Genomic DNA, 24,298 nt, shown 5'->3' with positions numbered 1-24,298 from the left:
TGTGGCTTTGGAGGCTAGGATGTCTTTGGAGCCCCTGTACTATTTTTGGTAAAATCCTCTAAAAATAGGACTTTTTTTCTGCAGAAAACACATCTCATTCACCGTAAGTCCATAATAATTTAGTTTATTAATTTAATACATCATAATAAAGGTCAGACTTACAGCATGCATGTACCACCATTTAAAAAGCTCACAATTTTTACACGTTTATGTCTTTATGCTTCACTGATAATGTTTTTTCGTCAAGAATTGAGATTTTGCACTTTGTTCAGCGCCCCGTGAAAGCACCGAATGAAACTTGTATATAAACTACAAAAAATATATGTATAAAAAAATATATGTATAATTTTTTTTTAGATATATGTATAAAAACATGTATGAAAAATATATATAACTTCTATAGTGTTACTCCAGTTCCTTCTGTCCATCAACCAACATTAACTTACATTTATTCATTGCTGGTGAGTAGCAGTAATGTGTTTTTTCAAACGTGAAAGGTACCCATCCCTGGTCACAGGTTAGGGCTCATGCTTTTGTTTTGTTAATCGCTGTGTTGCTGTCAGCGCTACAAATGTTATGTTCCATCTCAAAATCTTAATGTGTCTGCATGTCGTTTATACCATGTATAGCAGTAGCTCTGTCAAACATGTACTCTTCCTCCAAACAAGGTGTGCCATACAAAATTGATGTACATTTAAAATTTAGATTCCGAAAATATGCTCAATATTCATGGCAGGAAGGTGAACAGAGAGCAACACATGCATTTGTATACGCGCATTTAAATAGCGAGCAAGCCAGCGAATACATTATTTTTGCACTTTTGGGACTTTTTGGATATGCCTGAACTTACATTTTTTTCTTGCTTCCGAATATTATAAGGTATTTGTGTAGAAGGTGCTATCTCACATTTATTATAGTGCTGTTGTCGGCAGGCAAAGTCATCAAGTTTACTCATAAAAGGCTTTTCGCAAACAAGCTTTATCTCTGGGTGCTTTACAACTCAGTAAAGGACGCCAACAACAAGTGAACCACTACTCACAAAGATATAAGACAGAGGAGGACAAGGAGAGGACAAGAAATAAAAGTCTGTCTACTTTAGTGACAATTTACACTCTCTGCATGTAAGATGCAAGAGTTTGGTATCATCAGTGTTTTTCAAGGTGCTGTTTGCATAAGTGACTGTATGCGACTTTGAATGTGTGTGTCTTTTCTCCCAAGACGATCTTTGCATGCTCAAACAGATGTTTTGTGTCTCTGTTGAGAGGGAGAGGTCAGGCCTCCTCCATCTTCTTAGTCTCCTTCCCTTCCTCTCTCCTTTTCACGGGCATCTGTTCCTCAGCACCATGTGGTTGACACCTGCATTCCCGTGGCAGGGGAAACAGGTCACCTTCCAGGCGGCTGGAGTCCAAGGGAGCTCACTTCCGTGCTCCAAATGCCCATCTATGAAGAATTACAAGTAACAAATATCCAAGCAGAGGCGCAGCCGAGAGCCAATTCATATCTGCTCGTCCTTTATCACATTCAAGAAGAGATGAAAACTACACGAGACCATATGTGATTGTGCAGCGTTACAAAAGCTTTTGTTTAATGCCACTTCAATCTGGGGCGTCTACTCTATGAACCTGCTCAGTCTTTTGATCACTACTTGGAAGGCATCATGCAAACAGAGAGAATGTGTTTGCCAATTAAGTGTGTAAAAAGAGAATGAAACAATGCTTGTGGAAGGTTGGGATATATTTGCCAATTGTATCAGAATGGAGGCACTAATTCTAGTTTATCTACCCAGGCTACACAATAAATGAGGGAGTAGGAACTGTGACATGGGACAAGGGATATTTCTATTGACGGTGTTTTACTGTGTGTGTGTGTACTAAAAGAATGTGAACGCACAATACTGTTTTGAGCCTCTCTGTACTACTGTATAGTACAGATTTATTGATTTTTATGCACAAATACACACACACATAGCCTGAGACACGAATGGGATGTGTGAATGGATCTTCATGTCTGGGTCATCTGGGTTTGTTTTTCCAGCTCGCTCGCTCAACAGTCCATTAGCTCAGTGCTGGAAGGGTCGGTATTGGATTCTAACATGTTCCCCCAAGTCTGAGAGCAAAGGATGAGGGTGCATGCTGTGCTGAGTGCTCTGATATTGCTCACACGAACACACACACACACAGAATTCGGCTCTGCTGTGACATTAAAGATTAGCTAAAACTAAAATGGACAAATGCAGCGGGGAGTCGATTCATGTCTGTTCAGCTGAAAACTCCAATTTGAATGAATTTCCACCTTTTCCAAAATATGACACCTTCTTTGACAGAGTGATTGCTGATGATGAAGTGCTAATGATTGCTGGCTTCCTTTTAGTCAGCTTTTGCAGTGGATCCCCACGCATTCGTGATTCAGCATTTATGGCCCCAAAAATAATAAGAAATAAAAACTATTTTTTTTTAATTCTCTGCAAAGAGGCTATTTTTTTAATGAACACACATCTCATTCGTCCTTAATGGGTAATAACTTATAATATGTGATAATAGAAGTAAACTCTACAACATACATAACCACTGTTAAAAAAGACCACAATTTTCTTCACTGATAATGTTTTTTTGCCAAGTGTTGAGATTTTAGTGGTCCTTGAACGCAGCGTAGTTGTTTTGAGACGGAAAAGTGAAACATATGTACATCGTCTACACCATGACTCCAATTCCATCTGTTTATCGATGATTTTACATTTACATTCATTGGTGGTGAGTAATTTACTAATTACAACAGTCACTATTACTGGAAATGTTTCCGAAATCTGAGATTGTCAACATCAAGCTAACAGAGGGTTTTGGAGGGATGGGGCGAGCTGTGTGTCCAAAATAGACATTTTGGTAGGCGTGCATCTGTTGAATGAATACAGATGTGATGTCCAAAGTGTGGCCCGGGGACTCAGGAATATTCTATCTGTAAAATTAACATGAAACAAAATGAAGGAGGGTGTTTAATAAAAAATAAAATAAAGAAAAGTCAATAATATCAAAGTGACCCCTACATTCTTACATTTTTTAATCTGGCTCTCAGAGAGAAAAGTTTGGGCACCCGTGTCCTAAACGTTCATTTAATTTCCTTTCAATTATTGTTTTTATTGTTCTCTTCCAGGGGTGGCAAACCACCACACCCAGTCCAAGCTACGGCCTCCACTGCCCCCGCCACACAACCATCACACCTTGTCGCACCAGTCTGCAAACAGCTTGAACAGAAACACCCTGAGAGGGGGGCGGAACCCCATTCACGCCCCCACGACTGGCACCGGAGACGGACCCACCACACCAGAGTCCGTGCAGCTTCAAGACAGCTGGGTGCTCAACAGTAACGTCCCCCTAGAGACCAGGTGAGAGATGTTTCTCCTTGCTTCTTTTTTTTTTTAAAGTTGACAAATTTACCTTAATGTTGATAGCGAGACCCTTAGGCTTTATGTACTGCCCAGTAATCAATAGTAAGGAAAGAAAGGTCAGAGACATGCTGCTAAACACCATTCCTGTCAGAACAGGGTGATGGTGTTGGAGAAAATAGCTAACAGAAATAATAAGAGCGAGGGAGGAAGCAGTGGCGGCCCTGTATATTTTAGATCACCCAAAAAAAACAATGTGAGGAAGGTATGCTTTTTACAGACATAGTCCAAAATACATTGTCAAGCACCTACAAAAAAAACCAATAGATAGCACCACCACCGACTCTATTGCAAGGAGTTTCTTAAAAGTCAACTCAAATTTTGTGTTTTGGTATCACTGATCAAACAAAGCAATCAAATCGTTTATCATGTCATTTATGTTTTTCTTCTGGTGTATTGTCAATTGCAATTAGAAATGTGATATCAAAAATGAGTGGTGGTATCATGATTGACAGTTAGTACATTTAAATTGTCAGTCGACTTCCGACTGCTTCAGAAAAGAAGTGAATCTAACATTTAATAAGTGTGACTGCTTCAGTGTTGAGAGGTGCATTTGTTACCTGGGCCCTAAGAGACACAGTCCACCTCTTGATACCAACACTATCACGTCACAATTATACGAATGATCAATAATATACAAAAATGCAACATAACAATGTGTGGCATTACAGAAATGGGATGAACACTGTTATTTCTAAATAAACAAACCCAGTTAACCCTTTATTTTCCAATGCATCATCTCTAAATAAATCCAAACTCCAAACATCTCCACTACAACATCATCTGGAGCTGTTCAGAATCAATTTGTATCTAATAACATGACACAGACATAAAAAAATTAAATAAAACACATTGCACTGACCACTCACTCGTAAAACACTGGTCTGGAAATCTTCTAGTGGATGTGGCAACTTTTTCCCAGGCTGGCTTATATATGAAATACATGTATATAAACTTGCTTATTTGTTCATATAACGCACACAGGATCTATCTCCAGGATCAATTAAGAGCCGCAATGTTCATGTGATGATGTGTGCAAGCGCACAGGTAAGTGAGTGTTAGGCGTAGGCTGTCAGACATCAACAAATAAGAATACAGAAAAATGCTGACTTTACTCTATGCCAGCTAGCTAGCCCTGTGAGGCGAATGTGAAATCTGTGTATGGTTAGAATTTTGCGTCGTCACTCTATCATGTATGTTTCCATCTTTTATGCCGCTTATCGCGTGTATGCTGGAACCTATCCCAGCTGACTTTGGGGCGAGAGGCGGGGTACACTCTGGACTGGTCGCCAGCCAATCGCAGGGCACATGTAGACAAACAACCATTGACTCTCACAATCATACCTATGGACGATTTAGAGTCGCCAATTAACCTGACATGCATGTTTTTGGAATGTGGGAGGAAACCGGAGTACCCGGAGAAAACCCACACACGCACGGGGAGAACATGCAAACTCCACACAACGGAGATTTGAACCCAGGTCTTCCCGATCTTCTTGGCCAACTTGCCAACCACTAGTTTTTCCAACATATATTAATAAATCATGTTGTTTTATGGTTGAATACGACCTATAATTGGTAAAAAAAAAAGAAAAATATGCATGAATAAAAATTAGGGAGGCCTCATTAAAATTGTGAAAGTAGTATTCTACATTAGTCACTATGTATCAGTAATTGTTTGGTGAGACAAGTGCCAGACTTGATCGCCAGAACAACAAGCTTTTATTGCACAATAATAACAATAACATAACAGTAGGGATGCTCCGATCGACCGGCCACCGATCCATATCAGCCGATTTCCATGAAAAAGCATGTGATCGGCATATCACACCTGTGGCTCGTACTATTGCAGCCTGCAGCCTGCAGCGATCAAAGCATGCAGTGTATCGGTAGTGCCAATGCAACTTGCACAGACTGGCTCTAAAAAATAGGCACTGGAGTTCTTGTGATTCAGAGCAGCCCACATCCATCCCATAATTCACAAACCCCATTCCTGCACCATTGCTATGAACACACAAAAAAGCAAGCCTAAAACCCTGAGTAGAAAAATATGGGGTTATAGATATGTCAGATGCATAGTCACAAATCAAGATGTATCTAATATTTATTGTATTCTATAGTTTCTTTACATTACTTCAACTAATGTGCTCCACGGTTGGTAGTGTGCCAAGGAAGGCATACTGTAATGCTGGTCACATCAATACAGACAGAAATACATGATATTCCATGGATGACTGCGTCACATTTGTTGTATTGCAGATGTTTGTCCTTTCAAAAGCACATATACTGTACTGTACTGTGTCAGGGTAAAAAGAAGTAATCTTGGAGTTTAAGAATGTGTCACTCATGAATGCAAACCCTCGCATTTCAACCTTGTAATGCTGTCTTTGTGAAAATTTTGAACTTGCCCGAGCTCCAGGAATCACGTATACTGTATACGGTACTCCTTTTTTAGCACTTCTTCAAATGTCAGTGCTGTCAAGATGGCTTTCAATCGGTAAACAATTAATGGCATTCAGAGGAAACAGTGACACACGTGCCCATGTGAGCGCCATGTTTATAAAAAATGTATCCGCACACCACCAAGGCTTGTCCGTCAAACATGAATAAAGGTGGTATCAGGCAGGGATTAATGGAGACAACCTATGACCATGCTGAGAAAAACCATTTCTAAACAAACTGATGATGTAAGTCTGCAGTCATTTGCATGCTACTGACGGACAAGAAGGAGGAAACACAAGCCATCCACACAGCCCTACACATGTCCTTTTCCATATGCAGGGCAAACCGTGCCTTGATGCAGAGCATTGCAGTTCATGAGGCACGTGTTGATAGCGACCCTGCATATATGCTCGCTAGCATGTGCACGTTTTTGAGCGTTTACTCTGTAAGCTGTAGTTGTGTTTCTCCTGCTGAGCACTGGGGCTTCCAGCTCTGATGGTTTCGGATGCGTTCCCCAGTGTGCTGGCCCTTTGCAACATTAATGAGGCCTGGCTATGTTTAATTCAGCTTCACTGATCGCAACTTTATGCTCAGCCTGTGCTGATGCATGCGTACATGTGGAATAGAGGAAAGCCTTGTGTAGCAACAGCTTTCAGCAGGTAGCATTTGCAGTCACATTTGTTTACCAGTCACAGTTGCCCTCACAAATATACACTTACCCACTACAACTTTAGGTGCTCATGCACAGTAGAGTAAGTTCTGACAAAAATGAATGCTCAGCTTTGATTATCACTGTTCTGCTTGTTAGTTGCAGTGATGTAGAACAGCACTGCATCTGTTCAATGTGATTTGGGTTATTAGATCTGATTTAGTTACATGAAAATGGTAAAATATTGGAAACACCTGCTGCAGAGCAGATTTACTTTCAATCTATGCTGATGATGATAATGATGAGCAAATTCATTTCTTTCTGACATTGTCTGTTTGTTTAGGGATATCATTTTAGGCAGGATTCATAGATTTAAGTGAATTTAGATGTATTGCCGATGTCATTTTTTTGGGTATTTTCAAGTGACCCAAACAACTCCAGTAATCCCTCGTTTATTATCGTTAATTGGTTCCAGACCTAACCGTGATAGGTGAATTTCCACAAAGTAGGATTCCTTCTTTATAAACGGAATATTTTTGTAGTTAGAGCATAAAAAACCTGTTTATGACCTTTTCAATATGTTTTTTTAACAGTATTGGAGCCCTCTAGACATGAACTAACACCCTTATAGTCACTTTTACACTCACCTTATCCAATATAGTAGACATAATAAAAGTAAAGAAGCCATTAAAAAAAAGACTCATGCTAATGTGTGTTGTTATAAATTTGTTCCTTAAGGGAGCAGAGTGAATGGCAGACAGGAAGTGACGTTGGGGGTTCAGAGTTGAGTTTCATCTTGCTGTGGGTTACGGCCGCAACAGTAGACCATGTTTTCACTGGGTATTTTTATTAGGGATTATTGTGCCTGTTGTGAGATAATCCAAACCTGCAATAAAAGCCTGTTGTTCCGATGATCAAGTCTGATCCTAGAGCTGACCCAAACATTACACTACTGACACCTAGTGACCAGTCTAGAATATTCATTTCATCAACATCTTTGAATGCATCCTTTGAATGCTTTATATTTGTATTTTAATTCATTTATACATTTTTATGGTTGAAAATGCTTAATTCAAGATTACCTTAAATATGCATATAGAGGAAAAACCTACATTTTTAAGTGCTGGTGTGTCTTTCTTCCGTTGTTAAATTCCTTTTTACTTGCCAAAAAATTACATTCTCCAGTACAATGCTGTTCAACTAATGTTCACGAGAGAACACTGTTTTTCAAGATTCAAGATTCAAGATTCAGGAGTTTTATTGTCATATGCATAGTAAAACAGGCAATTATACTATGCAGACAAAGGGGATAGTAAGTACTCCAGAACTTGGAACACCTGTAGGAATTAGTTACACCTACTGCCAAGGCTTGATCAACCTACATTTCTGCAGAACAGCTTTAAATTGACCCATTTTGCGGTCCCTGAAACAGGCCTTTTTGTATAATTCTGAAATAAACATTATTTTTCAGTTTTGGTTAACCTTACTTTTTTTTTATATCTCTGGCACTTCACCACTTACCTTTGTACCATTTCAAGCTATTCATTGGACTCGAACGACTTGAATTTTAATAAATAACTGGAAAATTTAGCATGCTGTAAACTTTTGAACAGCAGTGTATATTTGAAAAACTTGAAGCTTTTGAAATTGAAAATGTTAAGCGAGGGACAACTGTGCACAAGTGTTAATTGTGGGTCTGCTTATGATCTGAAAATATCTGTTTCCGTGTCTTTTTTTTTTTTACACTGAATTTTCCAAATAGGGAAAACTGTAAATTGCGGAAAATTGTAGAAAAATCTGAGTTGTGTGAAGAAAGAGACTCAATAGCCTCATGATGCTTTACTGTTGTCTACTGTTGTTCTGTAGAACTTGGTTCGAAAATGTGATCCAAACATTCATTCAGTGCTACAGTTTGGTCATGTGGGGTTTGGCTGAGAGCCCATGTTAGTAATAGGAGCTCTGAGGAGTTCAAATGGCACAAATGGAGCCCACCTTACTGGGCATAGTGGTAGCAAAGCCTGGATGGGATTGGTGGATAACATTACTTGTTGATAGTTGAGCAAATTTTGAGCACTGTTGAAATTTATCTCATTACAAGAGGCAACTATAGGGTAATGAAGACGCATGTGGGTGCCTTTGTGTGTTTATTTGTATCCAGGCATTTGTCCCTGAATGCAAACTCTCCTCATTGGCATCGTATGTAAATCTTGACATTTGTCATCCGCTCGTTGTTGCAACTGTGTGTGTGCACATTTGTGTGTTTGGCTTGACCCTATAGTGTGACAGCTCTGAGAGGATGAAGATTGATCACCGAAGAACACCCCAGGGTCTGGATGACTGGCAGAGGAAGCGAAAGATCGAAACAGATGAGGGGAGAGAGGTGATCTAGCATAGAAATATAACCTGGAAGAGGGCGAGAGGTAAGGAAATGGAAAGTAGTTTACGGTAGAGGAGGGAGCGATAGATAGGGAGACAAATAAAGAGAGATGGCGAGTGAAGGAGATTGTTTGGGGAGTGTGAGAGAGAAGATAAAAAGGAAGACAGGGCATTCTAGAGCATGGATTTTTTTTTTTTTACTGGCGTGAGACAATTGACTATAGATACTTGGTGACATTGTGTATGCATTTCTGGGCAAGAATGTAAAAGTTGGTGTGCATTCATATATTTGCTGATGTTTTATAATAAAACACCCAATTTCCTGTTGGTTCCTCCCTTGGGAAACTGATAGGGGGTTTTGGTCTCATGCTATATTCTCAGGACATTCCTCTGCTTACTCCTCCATGGGCCACAGCTCAAGGGGAGAAATATGATCAATGTGATGGGTGCAGCATCTCAATTTATCTGGATGGAGCTGCAGAAAGTGGAGGGGGGAGCTGCTAGGTTACTTTCAAATGCATTACTGCGGGAACAGATTTGGAGATGCTACCTGTGGAAACTACAGGGGGTGAATAAGAAGGAGCGGTTACAGAGAAAACATTCATATCCTGCCAGCACTGTGTGAAATAGCTATCAATTCTCCAACAAACTTACATATCTTACTGAGGTAACACATTCTGTAGATTGGAAAAGAATTATATAAATATTACACAAGCATTCAGCATCATTCACCATAGGTGTTCAAAATCCTGGGGGTGCAATGGTTCAAGCCATACACACTTGGCTTGGAAGAGCTTAGAGTCATGGGTCTGAGACTCCCTGCAGACTCATCCAGCAAAAATGCTGCCAAGATGGAGGCCTTCTTCTTGTGCACTGTTAAGGCACCATCATTATTATTAAATAGTAGGGGTGTCATGAGACACCCACTACATGAGAGGAGACAATACGTGAGATGAGAGGAGACAATACGTGAGATTGGGTCCACGAGAACGAGACCACACAAGATTTTAACTTTACTTTTAAGAAAAGTACAATGAAAACGTCAAAAAAATATGACAATATAATGTCATCTACTAATATAATTTCTACTACATTACACTCTTCTGCACTCTGTATGTATGCGAGCGGCCCCGCCTCCACACACCGAGACAAAGAGACTGTATGACTGACAAAAGGGCAAAAGGACAAACACTCCCAGGTGCTGAAACCAATCCACAGAGTGAATCCTCTTCCTCGTCTGTTTGGAGGCAAGAGATGAGGAAAGCAGACACATGCACATGGCAATGGGGGCCATGGAGGCCGGCAAAATTATCGAGTTCATTTTCATTTGTTGTGTGATTCATTCATTTGTTTATTATGGTCCGAGGCCTACTGCCCATGAGAAATCTTGTCACGTTTTAACCTTGCAAGATCTTGTGACACGACATCTTGTGACACCCTTATTAAATAGCAAATGGACTTTTACTTGTATTGCGCTTTTCTACCTTCACGGTATTCAAAGCGCTTTGACACTGTTACCACTTTTACCTACTTTTACCTAATGATGATGCAGCATCTGGGGGTTCATATCTTGCCCAACGATACTTTGACATGGTCACGGGAGGACGCAAGATCAAACCAGCATTCTTCAGGTTGGGAGACGACCACTATCCCACCTGAGCCATGCTGCCCCATTAGGTAGTAGTAATTGAAAGTTAACATAGTTTGCTAACTAAAATGGTTGTGGACAGAAGGCCATTGGACGTGTATTCAGTGTACTGATGTTGTGTTATGCATCTGACCTCTGTGTGTGTAGCATGTGTTAACACTGTGTAATTTATAATTGTCAGTTAGGGGGACAGTAGTTTTTGTTAAATATTTTTAAAAATAGTTATGTTTGACATTTGTTTGTGTCCATTCATGATGATACTTGTTCCCCAAGTCAATTTGCAAAATTGAAATCAAAGCTAATCAGAAGACGGAGTGTGTGCAGGGCTATACTGTACTTCCAAAGTCTTGAAGCAGGGCATATCAAAGCATTTACGAACAAATGACATGACTTTCATACATTTGAGCTTAAAAAAACAACCTTGTCCTTCTTCAGAAGAACATGTATCTGATGAATGTCCATTGTTCTACATCCATCTGTCCTGCTTTGTACCGTTTCCCGTAAACAATTCTCGCGGCGACATCCTTGAGCCCTTTGTTTCAGACTCAGATCTAGCTCCATCCAGAGTTGACTTCTTATGAGTTGTCCGTCTGATGTTTCCCCGATTGCTGTCCTGATCAAGCAGGTTTGTTAGAGCTGAGGAAATAAAGATGCGTGTGTGTTTGCAAACGTGTGTCCACATTCGCTCAAGGGAAATGCTTGCTTTGACTTCCTACTAATTACCCAGCAAGCTCTCTGTTCTGCGGTTAATTGTCGAGGTCCTCTTTTCTCTCGATGGGGTTGCAAAGGAGTGAAAATACATCCTCCTTTCTTCTAATCTACAGCCCCCTGTCTGTCCTCCATTCTTCTCATTTTTTCTCCATGTGGATGCAAATTAAGTGTTTGCAAGCACATATGGGCCAATCCCATAAAAGAAAACCCACATCACTTTTGATTATTTGTGCGTGGGAAGGAACCTCTGTGAGAAAATGTGTCTCAGTGTGTGAGGAGGTGCTTGCCTCCTCCCTGTGTTTGTGCATGAGTGTTTCATGTGTTAGATAGAATGCATGGCAGCGGGGTAGCGGTCCTTCTACTTTGTGCTGCTAGCAGTCCGAGGGGAAAAAGAGGTAGTGGAGGGGTCTCTGTCAGCTTTCTCTAATTATGTGTGATGTTTCCATGCTGGACGACAGACGACAATTCCACAGCACTCACACGCATCACTCACACAACACACATGCACACCCCAGCTTAATGATACAATGCTGTGATTGCCAGCTGCCTGCTATGATAGAACCCCTCCATGGTCCTTTGCAACATAAATCAATGTCAATTACCTCCCCAGAGTACATTAGACACTTTCCATCCCTAGTAGTAATTAGTGTGGCTTGTAGACATATTTTCATCGCACACCAAGCTCACAGCGGCCCCTCCACACGCAAGCAGTAAAGGGAAAGAATGCATGCACGCCATATACTGTGCATTGTCTCATGTGGAATGCAAGTAATTTGCTTTCTGTCACACACATCAGTCACATTGTGTTTAATCATTGGCAGGGGTGTCATGGGTGGTGAAAATGAGTTGAAGGAAAGGCGCACACTGAATGACCTTGGTGCATGTGTGCATATACGCACAGGGGCTCTTGCGTTTTGTTTTGTGTAAGCTCATGCATGCACATTAATAATGACGACTTTGTCGCAGAGAAACTGTTATTTTTAGTACCCTCACGTTTCTCTGTGTGCGCGCCTTCTCCTCAAGCTTGTCACCCAGATTACATATCAGGTAGAAGGGGAGGACAGAGGAGGCAAAAAGCCGAGACTCCACCAGGATGCCATTCCAACAATCAGTAGCATGTGGTGATGAAAGAGTGAGAGACAGGAGAGACTGGATGAATAATTGATAGCAAGTGGAACGCTGCTCCCACATCATATCGTCATGCTCTGAGCACATCACCTGTTTCCACTGACTGTTCTTAGATGAGCAGACACATGTTCAGACAGGCTGTTACGAAACAGCAGTTATTAAAGACATCAAAAGAATACAGGAGACCACACAGTACCGTGCTGCTAAGCATATTTTAAATTGCAGTCATCAAATCCGGCAACAGTGGTGGATTACCACTGATCCTTCTCACCTAGTGTGAATTAAAGAGATAGGACCTAAGAGGACCCAAGGGAACACTGACGAATATTTTTATACTTCTAGAGTTGTAGACCCGAGTCATGTGACCAGGTGACTTGAATCTGAAAGCAACAGCAAACATGATGTCATAAGAAAGTGGTCATAGAAACTGAAGATGAGTCATCGAGTTAGGTTTTTATGTGTACACAAATATCCAGCTATATTCGTAATTCAGAGCTGCCAACATGTATGAATTTTGCCTACACGGCACACACTTTGACTCTGAAATACACTTGTACGCCTTGCTGCTCTGATGTACATATTTTGTTGGTTTCAGTTTCCTTCACCTCCAAAAAAATCATTGCGCTACAGCGACGTTACCCGTTAAGGCTGTGATTGTTCAGCTTGTACTACATTATTTCCTGTGCGTATACGACTCGTTCAGAGGGTGGACAGCCCACCTGCACGAGTGCCTTCCTCTCTGATTTTGGATCTACTGACTGCTGCCATCTATTAATTCCAGCTGCAATAACACTCTTTCTTTAGTTAACAAGCAAGATATGGCCACATGAACACATGAACGCACCACTTCTCCACTCCGGTGTTAAAAAATAACCATCCATATGAGTGTCTGTGTAGGCTCTCAGTCGTACAGGAGTTGTCCATCGAGGAAAAGGCTTCTTGAGACGTCATCTGTACTTCTGTGTAGAAGGTGTCGGACGTTTCGCTCCTCATCCGAAGAGCTTCGTCAGCAAACTAATAAGTGCTGGTAGCTTAGGCCTTAAATACAGTAAGAGTGGGCGGAATTGGTGTGCCAACACCCTCCTCCTATTGGTTCGTTACACTAAGCCTGGGCGGAGCAGTGGTATAATCCTATCCTGTTATTCACACCTACGATAAAAGGGAAGTGTCGCTCCCTGAATTGGGTATGAACGACTCTGATACTGGCTTGTTAGCATCTATTGTTCTGGCTCGGCCCTGCCTTCACCTCATTTGCAAGACTAAGAGCTGTGGGTTTTGGTCTCAGTAACCTGCTGAACACAGGGTCCAAATTAAACCTCAAACCACCATTCCGATTCAATGATGGGTTCTGTTGTTTGACAAAAATAGCTTCCTTAACTCCTCTTTCAAACCATCTGTTTTCTTTGGCCAAAATCTTAACCTCGCTGTCCTGAAAAGAGTGATTGGTAGCTTTCAGGTGTAGATGTACTGCTGATTGAGGACCACTAGCATTGTCCCTGCGATGTTGATAAAGCCTTTTTTGGAGCATTTGCTTAGTTTCCCCAATGTAGTGCTCTTTGCATTCCTCATCTTTACAGTGGATGGAATAGACCACATTGCTCTGTTTCTGGTTTGGAGCCTTGTCTTTAGGATGCACTAATTTTTGTCTCAGGGTATTTACTGGTTTGAAATAGGTAGGAATTTTGTGTTGCCATAAGATCCTCTGGAGTTTTTCGGAGACCCCCGCTACATAAGGGACTACCACTCCTCTCCTTTTTGCTTCTGTGGGCTTTTGGGTTTCTTTCCCTACTCTCTTCTTTTGACATTTGTTAAAAGCCCACCGTGGGTACCCACAGGTTGAGAGCGCTCTCTGGACATGTTGTGTCTCCTTTTTCTTTCCCTCAGCACTAGTTGGTATTTGTTCCGCTCTATGTTGGAGGGTCCTAATAACCCCTAGTTTATGTTGTAGTGGATGGTTTGATTCAAAAAGCAGGTATTGGTCAGTGTGTGTGGCCTTTCTAAAGACCTCTGTAAGTAGCTGTCTGTCCTTTCCTATAATTACCTTGCAGTCTAAGAAGGCTAGTTGGTTTTCTTTAGTGTCCTCGCGAGTAAATTTGATATTGGTGTCCACCGCATTGATGTGATCTGTGAAAGACTGAATTTCTTGTTTTTTGATTATGACAAAGGTGTCATCCACGTATCTAAACCAGTGCCTTGGTTTTGTCCCTGAGAAGGATGTGAGAGCCTGTTTCTCCATCTCTTCCATGTACAGATTCGCCACTATGGGTGAGACTGGTGAGCCCATAGCACAACCATGAATTTGTCTGTAGAATTTCCCTCTAAACTGAAAATATGTGGTGTTAAGGCAAATTTCCAGTAATTGGCAGATGTGGTCAGCACTAAGTTTTGTTCTCCGATGCAGAGTTGAGTCCTCGAGCAGTCTCTTCCTCACCACCGAGACTGCTGCTGAGGTGGGGACAGATGTGAAAAGTGAAGTCACATCATAAGACACCAAAGTTTCCTCTGGCTCCAATCTGAGGTCTTTGATGCTCGCCACAAACCCTTTTGTGTTCTCTATATGATGATCAGTGTTGCCTACCAATGGGGATAAGACTGTTTTTACATATTTCGCTACATTGTACGTGGTAGAGTCAATGCTACAGACAATGGGTCTGAGGGGAAACCCTTCCTTGTGGATTTTTGGAAGGCCATAGATACATGGTGTAGCCTCCCCAGGGTATAACCTATGATACATCTGTCTGTCAATTAGTTCTTCCTTCTCTAACTTTTGGAGACAGTGTATGATTTCTTTCTTATACCTACTGGATGGGTCCCTTTTAAGTTGCTCATATGTGTTGGCATCACTAATTAGACTTGTTATTTTTTCTTCGTAGTCCAATGTGTTGAGAACCACTGTGCATCTGCCCTTATCAGCTGGTAAGATGGTGATGCTCTCATCTTTCTGCAGAGCCGCTAATGCTTTCCTCTCACCTAACGTGATATTGGACGGTGGTGGTTTGGCACTACTGAGAAGGGCCGATATTCTCAGACGAAGGTCCCCTGCCTCTGTTCTAGAAAGGTTATTGTTCCTGATGGCCGATTCAGCTGCTGTGATATAGTCTACTGTGGGTATCGTTTTAGGAGTCACTGAGAAGTTGAGACCCTTGGTTAATACTGCCTTCTCTGTCTCCGAGAGGCTTCTGTCTGACAGATTTTTGATCCAATTTTCTTTAGTATTGGTCTGATTCCCCCCATCCTTAGTGTTTACGACAAGCTGTGGTCGATTTTCCAATAGAAGTTTCTGGAATTTTCCCTTATGCCTTTCTTTGGTTTTGCTATGGTGCTTCATATAACCTGATTTGGTAAATTCACAAACCTCCTGATAGGTTTCGTGCGTAAGCTTGGTTTGCAATCTCTGATAGAAGGTTTCTACTTCAGACTGTTTATTTTTTATCTCTATGTTAAGCCTCCTAATTCTCAAATTCTGTATTTTTCTGATGTAGTTTTGTTGCATTTTTCTTGCCAAGTGTCCTTGCTCAAGGGACGCTTGCCTCATGCATTTGGGGATTAACCTACTCTGCCTGCATCTAAGATTAAATCTGAGGTGGTTCCTTAAATCTGCTAATTTAAGAGTGGCCTTTTCTAAGCTACGTACCAGCAGAAGGATGTCTCTCCCAAAGTTGGTCGCAATGCGTCTGTGTAGGCTCTCAGTCGTACAGGAGTTGTCCATCGAGGAAAAGGCTTCTTGAGACGTCATCTGTACTTCTGTGTAGAAGGTGTCGGACGTTTCGCTCCTCATCCGAAGAGCTTCGTCAGCAAACTAATAAGTGCTGGTACCTTAGGCCTTAAATACAGTAAGAGTGGGCGGAATTGGTGTGCCAACACCCTCCTCCTATTGGTTCGTTACACTAAGCCTGGGCGGAGCAGTGGTATAATCCTATCCTGTTATTCACACCTACGATAAAAGGGAAGTGTCGCTCCCTGAATTGGGTATGAACGACTCTGATACTGGCTTGTTAGCATCTATTGTTCTGGCTCGGCCCTGCCTTCACCTCATTTGCAAGACTAAGAGCTGTGGGTTTTGGTCTCAGTAACCTGCTGAACACAGGGTCCAAATTAAACCTCAAACCACCATTCCGATTCAATGATGGGTTCTGTTGTTTGACAAAAATAGCTTCCTTAACTCCTCTTTCAAACCATCTGTTTTCTTTGGCCAAAATCTTAACCTCGCTGTCCTGAAAAGAGTGATTGGTAGCTTTCAGGTGTAGATGTACTGCTGATTGAGGACCACTAGCATTGTCCCTGCGATGTTGATAAAGCCTTTTTTGGAGCATTTGCTTAGTTTCCCCAATGTAGTGCTCTTTGCATTCCTCATCTTTACAGTGGATGGAATAGACCACATTGCTCTGTTTCTGGTTTGGAGCCTTGTCTTTAGGATGCACTAATTTTTGTCTCAGGGTATTTACTGGTTTGAAATAGGTAGGAATTTTGTGTTGCCATAAGATCCTCTGGAGTTTTTCGGAGACCCCCGCTACATAAGGGACTACCACATATTTTCAGTTTAGAGGGAAATTCTACAGACAAATTCATGGTTGTGCTATGGGCTCACCAGTCTCACCCATAGTGGCGAATCTGTACATGGAAGAGATGGAGAAACAGGCTCTCACATCCTTCTCAGGGACAAAACCAAGGCACTGGTTTAGATACGTGGATGACACCTTTGTCATAATCAAAAAACAAGAAATTCAGTCTTTCACAGATCACATCAATGCGGTGGACACCAATATCAAATTTACTCGCGAGGACACTAAAGAAAACCAACTAGCCTTCTTAGACTGCAAGGTAATTATAGGAAAGGACAGACAGCTACTTACAGAGGTCTTTAGAAAGGCCACACACACTGACCAATACCTGCTTTTTGAATCAAACCATCCACTACAACATAAACTAGGGGTTATTAGGACCCTCCAACATAGAGCGGAACAAATACCAACTAGTGCTGAGGGAAAGAAAAAGGAGACACAACATGTCCAGAGAGCGCTCTCAACCTGTGGGTACCCACGGTGGGCTTTTAACAAATGTCAAAAGAAGAGAGTAGGGAAAGAAACCCAAAAGCCCACAGAAGCAAAAAGGAGAGGAGTGGTAGTCCCTTATGTAGCGGGGGTCTCCGAAAAACTCCAGAGGATCTTATGGCAACACAAAATTCCTACCTATTTCAAACCAGTAAATACCCTGAGACAAAAATTAGTGCATCCTAAAGACAAGGCTCCAAACCAGAAACAGAGCAATGTGGTCTATTCCATCCACTGTAAAGATGAGGAATGCAAAGAGCACTACATTGGGGAAACTAAGCAAATGCTCCAAAAAAGGCTTTATCAACATCGCAGGGACAATGCTAGTGGTCCTCAATCAGCAGTACATCTACACCTGAAAGCTACCAATCACTCTTTTCAGGACAGCGAGGTTAAGATTTTGGCCAAAGAAAACAGATGGTTTGAAAGAGGAGTTAAGGAAGCTATTTTTGTCAAACAACAGAACCCATCATTGAATCGGAATGGTGGTTTGAGGTTTAATTTGGACCCTGTGTTCAGCAGGTTACTGAGACCAAAACCCACAGCTCTTAGTCTTGCAAATGAGGTGAAGGCAGGGCCGAGCCAGAACAATAGATGCTAACAAGCCAGTATCAGAGTCGTTCATACCCAATTCAGGGAGCGACACTTCCCTTTTATCGTAGGTGTGAATAACAGGATAGGATTATACCACTGCTCCGCCCAGGCTTAGTGTAACGAACCAATAGGAGGAGGGTGTTGGCACACCAATTCCGCCCACTCTTACTGTATTTAAGGCCTAAGCTACCAGCACTTATTAGTTTGCTGACGAAGCTCTTCGGATGAGGAGCGAAACGTCCGACACCTTCTACACAGAAGTACAGATGACGTCTCAAGAAGCCTTTTCCTCGATGGACAACTCCTGTACGACTGAGAGCCTACACAGACGCATTGCGACCAACTTTGGGAGAGACATCCTTCTGCTGGTACGTAGCTTAGAAAAGGCCACTCTTAAATTAGCAGATTTAAGGAACCACCTCAGATTTAATCTTAGATGCAGGCAGAGTAGGTTAATCCCCAAATGCATGAGGCAAGCGTCCCTTGAGCAAGGACACTTGGCAAGAAAAATGCAACAAAACTACATCAGAAAAATACAGAATTTGAGAATTAGGAGGCTTAACATAGAGATAAAAAATAAACAGTCTGAAGTAGAAACCTTCTATCAGAGATTGCAAACCAAGCTTACGCACGAAACCTATCAGGAGGTTTGTGAATTTACCAAATCAGGTTATATGAAGCACCATAGCAAAACCAAAGAAAGGCATAAGGGAAAATTCCAGAAACTTCTATTGGAAAATCGACCACAGCTTGTCGTAAACACTAAGGATGGGGGGAATCAGACCAATACTAAAGAAAATTGGATCAAAAATCTGTCAGACAGAAGCCTCTCGGAGACAGAGAAGGCAGTATTAACCAAGGGTCTCAACTTCTCAGTGACTCCTAAAACGATACCCACAGTAGACTATATCACAGCAGCTGAATCGGCCATCAGGAACAATAACCTTTCTAGAACAGAGGCAGGGGACCTTCGTCTGAGAATATCGGCCCTTCTCAGTAGTGCCAAACCACCACCGTCCAATATCACGTTAGGTGAGAGGAAAGCATTAGCGGCTCTGCAGAAAGATGAGAGCATCACCATCTTACCAGCTGATAAGGGCAGATGCACAGTGGTTCTCAACACATTGGACTACGAAGAAAAAATAACAAGTCTAATTAGTGATGCCAACACATATGAGCAACTTAAAAGGGACCCATCCAGTAGGTATAAGAAAGAAATCATACACTGTCTCCAAAAGTTAGAGAAGGAAGAACTAATTGACAGACAGATGTATCATAGGTTATACCCTGGGGAGGCTACACCATGTATCTATGGCCTTCCAAAAATCCACAAGGAAGGGTTTCCCCTCAGACCCATTGTCTGTAGCATTGACTCTACCACGTACAATGTAGCGAAATATGTAAAAACAGTCTTATCCCCATTGGTAGGCAACACTGATCATCATATAGAGAACACAAAAGGGTTTGTGGCGAGCATCAAAGACCTCAGATTGGAGCCAGAGGAAACTTTGGTGTCTTATGATGTGACTTCACTTTTCACATCTGTCCCCACCTCAGCAGCAGTCTCGGTGGTGAGGAAGAGACTGCTCGAGGACTCAACTCTGCATCGGAGAACAAAACTTAGTGCTGACCACATCTGCCAATTACTGGAAATTTGCCTTAACACCACATATTTTCAGTTTAGAGGGAAATTCTACAGACAAATTCATGGTTGTGCTATGGGCTCACCAGTCTCACCCATAGTGGCGAATCTGTACATGGAAGAGATGGAGAAACAGGCTCTCACATCCTTCTCAGGGACAAAACCAAGGCACTGGTTTAGATACGTGGATGACACCTTTGTCATAATCAAAAAACAAGAAATTCAGTCTTTCACAGATCACATCAATGCGGTGGACACCAATATCAAATTTACTCGCGAGGACACTAAAGAAAACCAACTAGCCTTCTTAGACTGCAAGGTAATTATAGGAAAGGACAGACAGCTACTTACAGAGGTCTTTAGAAAGGCCACACACACTGACCAATACCTGCTTTTTGAATCAAACCATCCACTACAACATAAACTAGGGGTTATTAGGACCCTCCAACATAGAGCGGAACAAATACCAACTAGTGCTGAGGGAAAGAAAAAGGAGACACAACATGTCCAGAGAGCGCTCTCAACCTGTGGGTACCCACGGTGGGCTTTTAACAAATGTCAAAAGAAGAGAGTAGGGAAAGAAACCCAAAAGCCCACAGAAGCAAAAAGGAGAGGAGTGGTAGTCCCTTATGTAGCGGGGGTCTCCGAAAAACTCCAGAGGATCTTATGGCAACACAAAATTCCTACCTATTTCAAACCAGTAAATACCCTGAGACAAAAATTAGTGCATCCTAAAGACAAGGCTCCAAACCAGAAACAGAGCAATGTGGTCTATTCCATCCACTGTAAAGATGAGGAATGCAAAGAGCACTACATTGGGGAAACTAAGCAAATGCTCAAAAAAAAGGCTTTATCAACATCGCAGGGACAATGCTAGTGGTCCTCAATCAGCAGTACATCTACACCTGAAAGCTACCAATCACTCTTTTCAGGACAGCGAGGTTAAGATTTTGGCCAAAGAAAACAGATGGTTTGAAAGAGGAGTTAAGGAAGCTATTTTTGTCAAACAACAGAACCCATCATTGAATCGGAATGGTGGTTTGAGGTTTAATTTGGACCCTGTGTTCAGCAGGTTACTGAGACCAAAACCCACAGCTCTTAGTCTTGCAAATGAGGTGAAGGCAGGGCCGAGCCAGAACAATAGATGCTAACAAGCCAGTATCAGAGTCGTTCATACCCAATTCAGGGAGCGACACTTCCCTTTTATCGTAGGTGTGAATAACAGGATAGGATTATACCACTGCTCCGCCCAGGCTTAGTGTAACGAACCAATAGGAGGAGGGTGTTGGCACACCAATTCCGCCCACTCTTACTGTATTTAAGGCCTAAGCTACCAGCACTTATTAGTTTGCTGACGAAGCTCTTCGGATGAGGAGCGAAACGTCCGACACCTTCTACACAGAAGTACAGATGACGTCTCAAGAAGCCTTTTCCTCCATCCATATGAGTGTAGTTTAAAAAGAAAATGTCAATCCATATATAAATACATTCACCAGCCGTCAATTGCTTGTTCATCGGAAGCCTGAAAAGTCAACCACATCTACTGGATTGTGGATTGTAACGGCTGATTCATAAATATAGTGATATATTAGATGTACAATAACATGTACAGTACATTATCTTTAAAATCAGTTCTTGCTTACATGGTAAACACAGGAAACACCATGAATGTTGTGGGGGGTTTTTAATCACCCATGAGCGTTATAACGTTCACATGACTCTACTACAGTACTGCACAAATTGAAAGCAAAACCTGTAATAACCTCAATAACTTCATGTTCTGTTGTCAAATATGCTTGAAAACATTAGGTAATGTTGCACATTTCATGTGACGCAAACCGAAAAGGCAGGTGCGTGGAAAGTGTGGTCCAGTGACTCGTATTTTCTTGGCCCGCTGGACATTGTGGAATAAAATTAGGCAAAAAAAAATAGCAAAAATTGGAAAAATATAGTAAAAGGCATAATGCAGTAAGAAAAATATCACTTTTTTTACTCTTTTTTTCAAAGTAAAGATGTACTCATGACATTTCTTCAAGGTTGGCAGGTCTGATAATTATTAATTTTCTCTTTGTGGCTGGAATGACCCCACCTCCTCCAATCGGCCACATTCACCTGAAGGAGTCTGTTGTCTTCTCTCACCTTCTGTACATGCACAACAGTGAGATGCAACCAAGTGCACCTGTGTCCTTAGAAATATGTTCCTTCTGGCAGTCTTTCATTTTCTTCTTGTCTCTACAATGTTCCTTCTCAATTAGAGCTAGAAAAGTCTCAAAAGAAAGAGGCGGAAGAAAATTTAAATCTTTCATAAGGGAATTAGGGATGCATAAGTAGGGAAATAAGATGCTCCATGCTGATATTGAATAAAGAAAAAATAATAGCACAGGAAATGGGTAAAGAACGACGTGAGAACCGTGCACTGTGAGAGCAGGTGCAGCAATAGCAGAGGATAATGGGCAATATGAGCCAAGGGATGATAGTTTAGATTCTGCTTATATCCTCTTTCTGAGCCTTGACCCCTCTGGGGCAATGAGAACAGAAGAAAGGGACAGCCAAGATCCTTCACAGCCGTCAAAAGCGGGGATACAGCATTATAAATTGTGTGAAAAGAAGCAAAGCAACGGAATTGAAGAGAAATAAAACAGTAGATGAAGGTTCAAAAGTGACCTTGAACTGGAACAGGCTGTACCGGAGACACAATCAGTTCAAGAATTTTCAAATTCATATGGCATGGAAGGGAGACATTGGATCAAGGATTGCACACATGTGACCCATCGCCTGATAGTTAGTTATATATGTTAGTTTGCAGTGTTCAATCCACTTTATCTTTCCTAGCCTCCAACACATATAGTACCAATTTAGTCCTAAACAAATGTCCAGTATTTTCCTGGGTCAAAAAAAAAATCTAGGTGCAACAAAATGTCAGCCCACATGAAAGTGCATTTACCAAGTGTCAATCAGTAGCCTTGAAAAGCAACAGCAACCACCTTATGACTTGTGACATTGTTTGAAGAGGTCAAACCAAAAAAAAACACCTATTTTCACATCTCGCTGTAATTGCTGAAAATTGAGGTTTTTTTTTTTAAAACTAGTCCCTTTTATATAGCCTGTTCAAGTGGGGATTTTTCCGCTTTTTCCGGGCTGCTGTTCTCGAAGACCAAGTCCCTCTACCAACATCTGGATCAGAGGCATGATGTTTCAGACCCAGCTTGACTCAACTCAATTTTCCTGTGCTGTTGTTTTGAAAGTAATGACACAAAAAAAAAAAAAAAAAGTAATGACACAAAGTCCTAGTATTTTATTCGTCACAACGAGATCCAAGCTTAGTACATAAAATCACACATAGTTGTCGCAATATGTTGCCTTTGCTTGGTTCTGTGTAAAAAGCAACGGCAGCTTCTTTCAAGATCTTCTGAGGCTTCTTTTTTCCATGACTGAAAAAACAGGTTTTAGGCGAAATGCATCACAAAATATATTTTCAAACAATATTCATGTTTGTTGTGGCCCTAGAGCAACCAGAATGTTTGTGACACCTTTCTTAACATCGGTATTGACAACTTGTCTTGTTTTCTGTCTTCAGGCACTTCTTATTCAAGACATCGTCTGGGACCACCCCTCTCTTCAGTAGCTCCTCTCCTGGCTACCCTCTCACCTCGGGAACAGTGTATTCTCCGCCTCCTCGTTTGCTACCCAGAAACACCTTTTCCCGCTCAGCCTTCAAGCTAAAGAAGCCGTCCAAGTACTGCAGCTGGAAGTGTGCAGCAGTGACGGCCATTGCTGCTGCTGCCCTCCTGGCCATCCTATTGTCCTACTTCATTGGTAAGAAGTTGGTGACTGTTATTCATTTGTTGTTCATTTGATTTAAAGTCCTTTCTCATTAGGAATTCAACATGGAAATTGTGCAAGTTAAAATAGCCCTGCAAATGTACAATTTTAGTCAGTGGATTTTAATGTAACGTTTTGTCATACAGTGCGGGAACAATAATTATTTGAAAGTTTACCACCTTGCAAAGACATGAACATTCCATTATTTGTGTTGGTAGCTTCATTTTAACAAAGAGAGACAGGATATAAAAAAATGAAATAATTGTTATACATTAATTTGTAATTTCACGGCGGGGAACAAGTATTTGATGTCCAAGCAAAATATGAGAAATCCAAACACAGAAGTCAGACGTTTGTTGTAGTTGGTCACCATGGTTGCACAAATTTTCGAAGGGATTTTGGACCACTCCTCTTTATAGATATTTCCCAAATCCTGAAGATGTTGAGGCTGTTGCTTGGAAAGCCAAGGTTTCAGCTCCCTTCGCAGATTGTCTATAGGGTTAAGGTCTGGAGACGGGCTCGGCAGCTTCTTCTTGAGCCGCTCAATTGTTGGCTTGGTTGCTGGAAGACCCATCCACAATCTGTCTTAAGAATTCTAGCTGAGGCCAGGTGATTCTCATCCAAGATTCTACGGTACATGGCCCCGTTCATCAGCTCCTCAGTGCAGTGAAGTCTTCCTGTCCCCTGAGCAGAGAAACATCCCCGAAGTAGAATGTTTCCTTCTCTTTGTTTGACAGTACGGATGGTGTTCCTGTGGTCCTATTCAGCATTTCTCTGCCTCCCAACTATTCTGTGA

The 24,298-nt window shown here is 41.6% G+C and overlaps 1 protein-coding gene across 16 annotated transcripts in view; it reads left to right on the top strand.

Annotated features, from left to right (window-relative positions):
* The window catches only part of tenm2a (teneurin transmembrane protein 2a), a 296,346-nt gene that overhangs the window by 208,837 nt on the left and 63,211 nt on the right, over window positions 1-24,298 (top strand). For all 16 annotated transcript variants that reach the window (XM_054791378.1, XM_054791392.1, XM_054791387.1 and 13 more), the window contains 2 exons: window positions 3,148-3,379; window positions 23,258-23,496. In XM_054791378.1, coding sequence (XP_054647353.1) covers window positions 3,148-3,379; window positions 23,258-23,496 — 471 coding nt within the window. The remainder of the gene's footprint in view (window positions 1-3,147; window positions 3,380-23,257; window positions 23,497-24,298) is intronic.

Source organism: Dunckerocampus dactyliophorus, chromosome 11 (assembly GCF_027744805.1).
Source record: "Dunckerocampus dactyliophorus isolate RoL2022-P2 chromosome 11, RoL_Ddac_1.1, whole genome shotgun sequence".
In the NCBI taxonomy this organism is placed as follows: domain Eukaryota; kingdom Metazoa; phylum Chordata; class Actinopteri; order Syngnathiformes; family Syngnathidae; genus Dunckerocampus; species Dunckerocampus dactyliophorus.
Note: the sequence above shows the minus strand (reverse complement) of the source record. Positions and strands in the feature narration are given on the sequence as shown.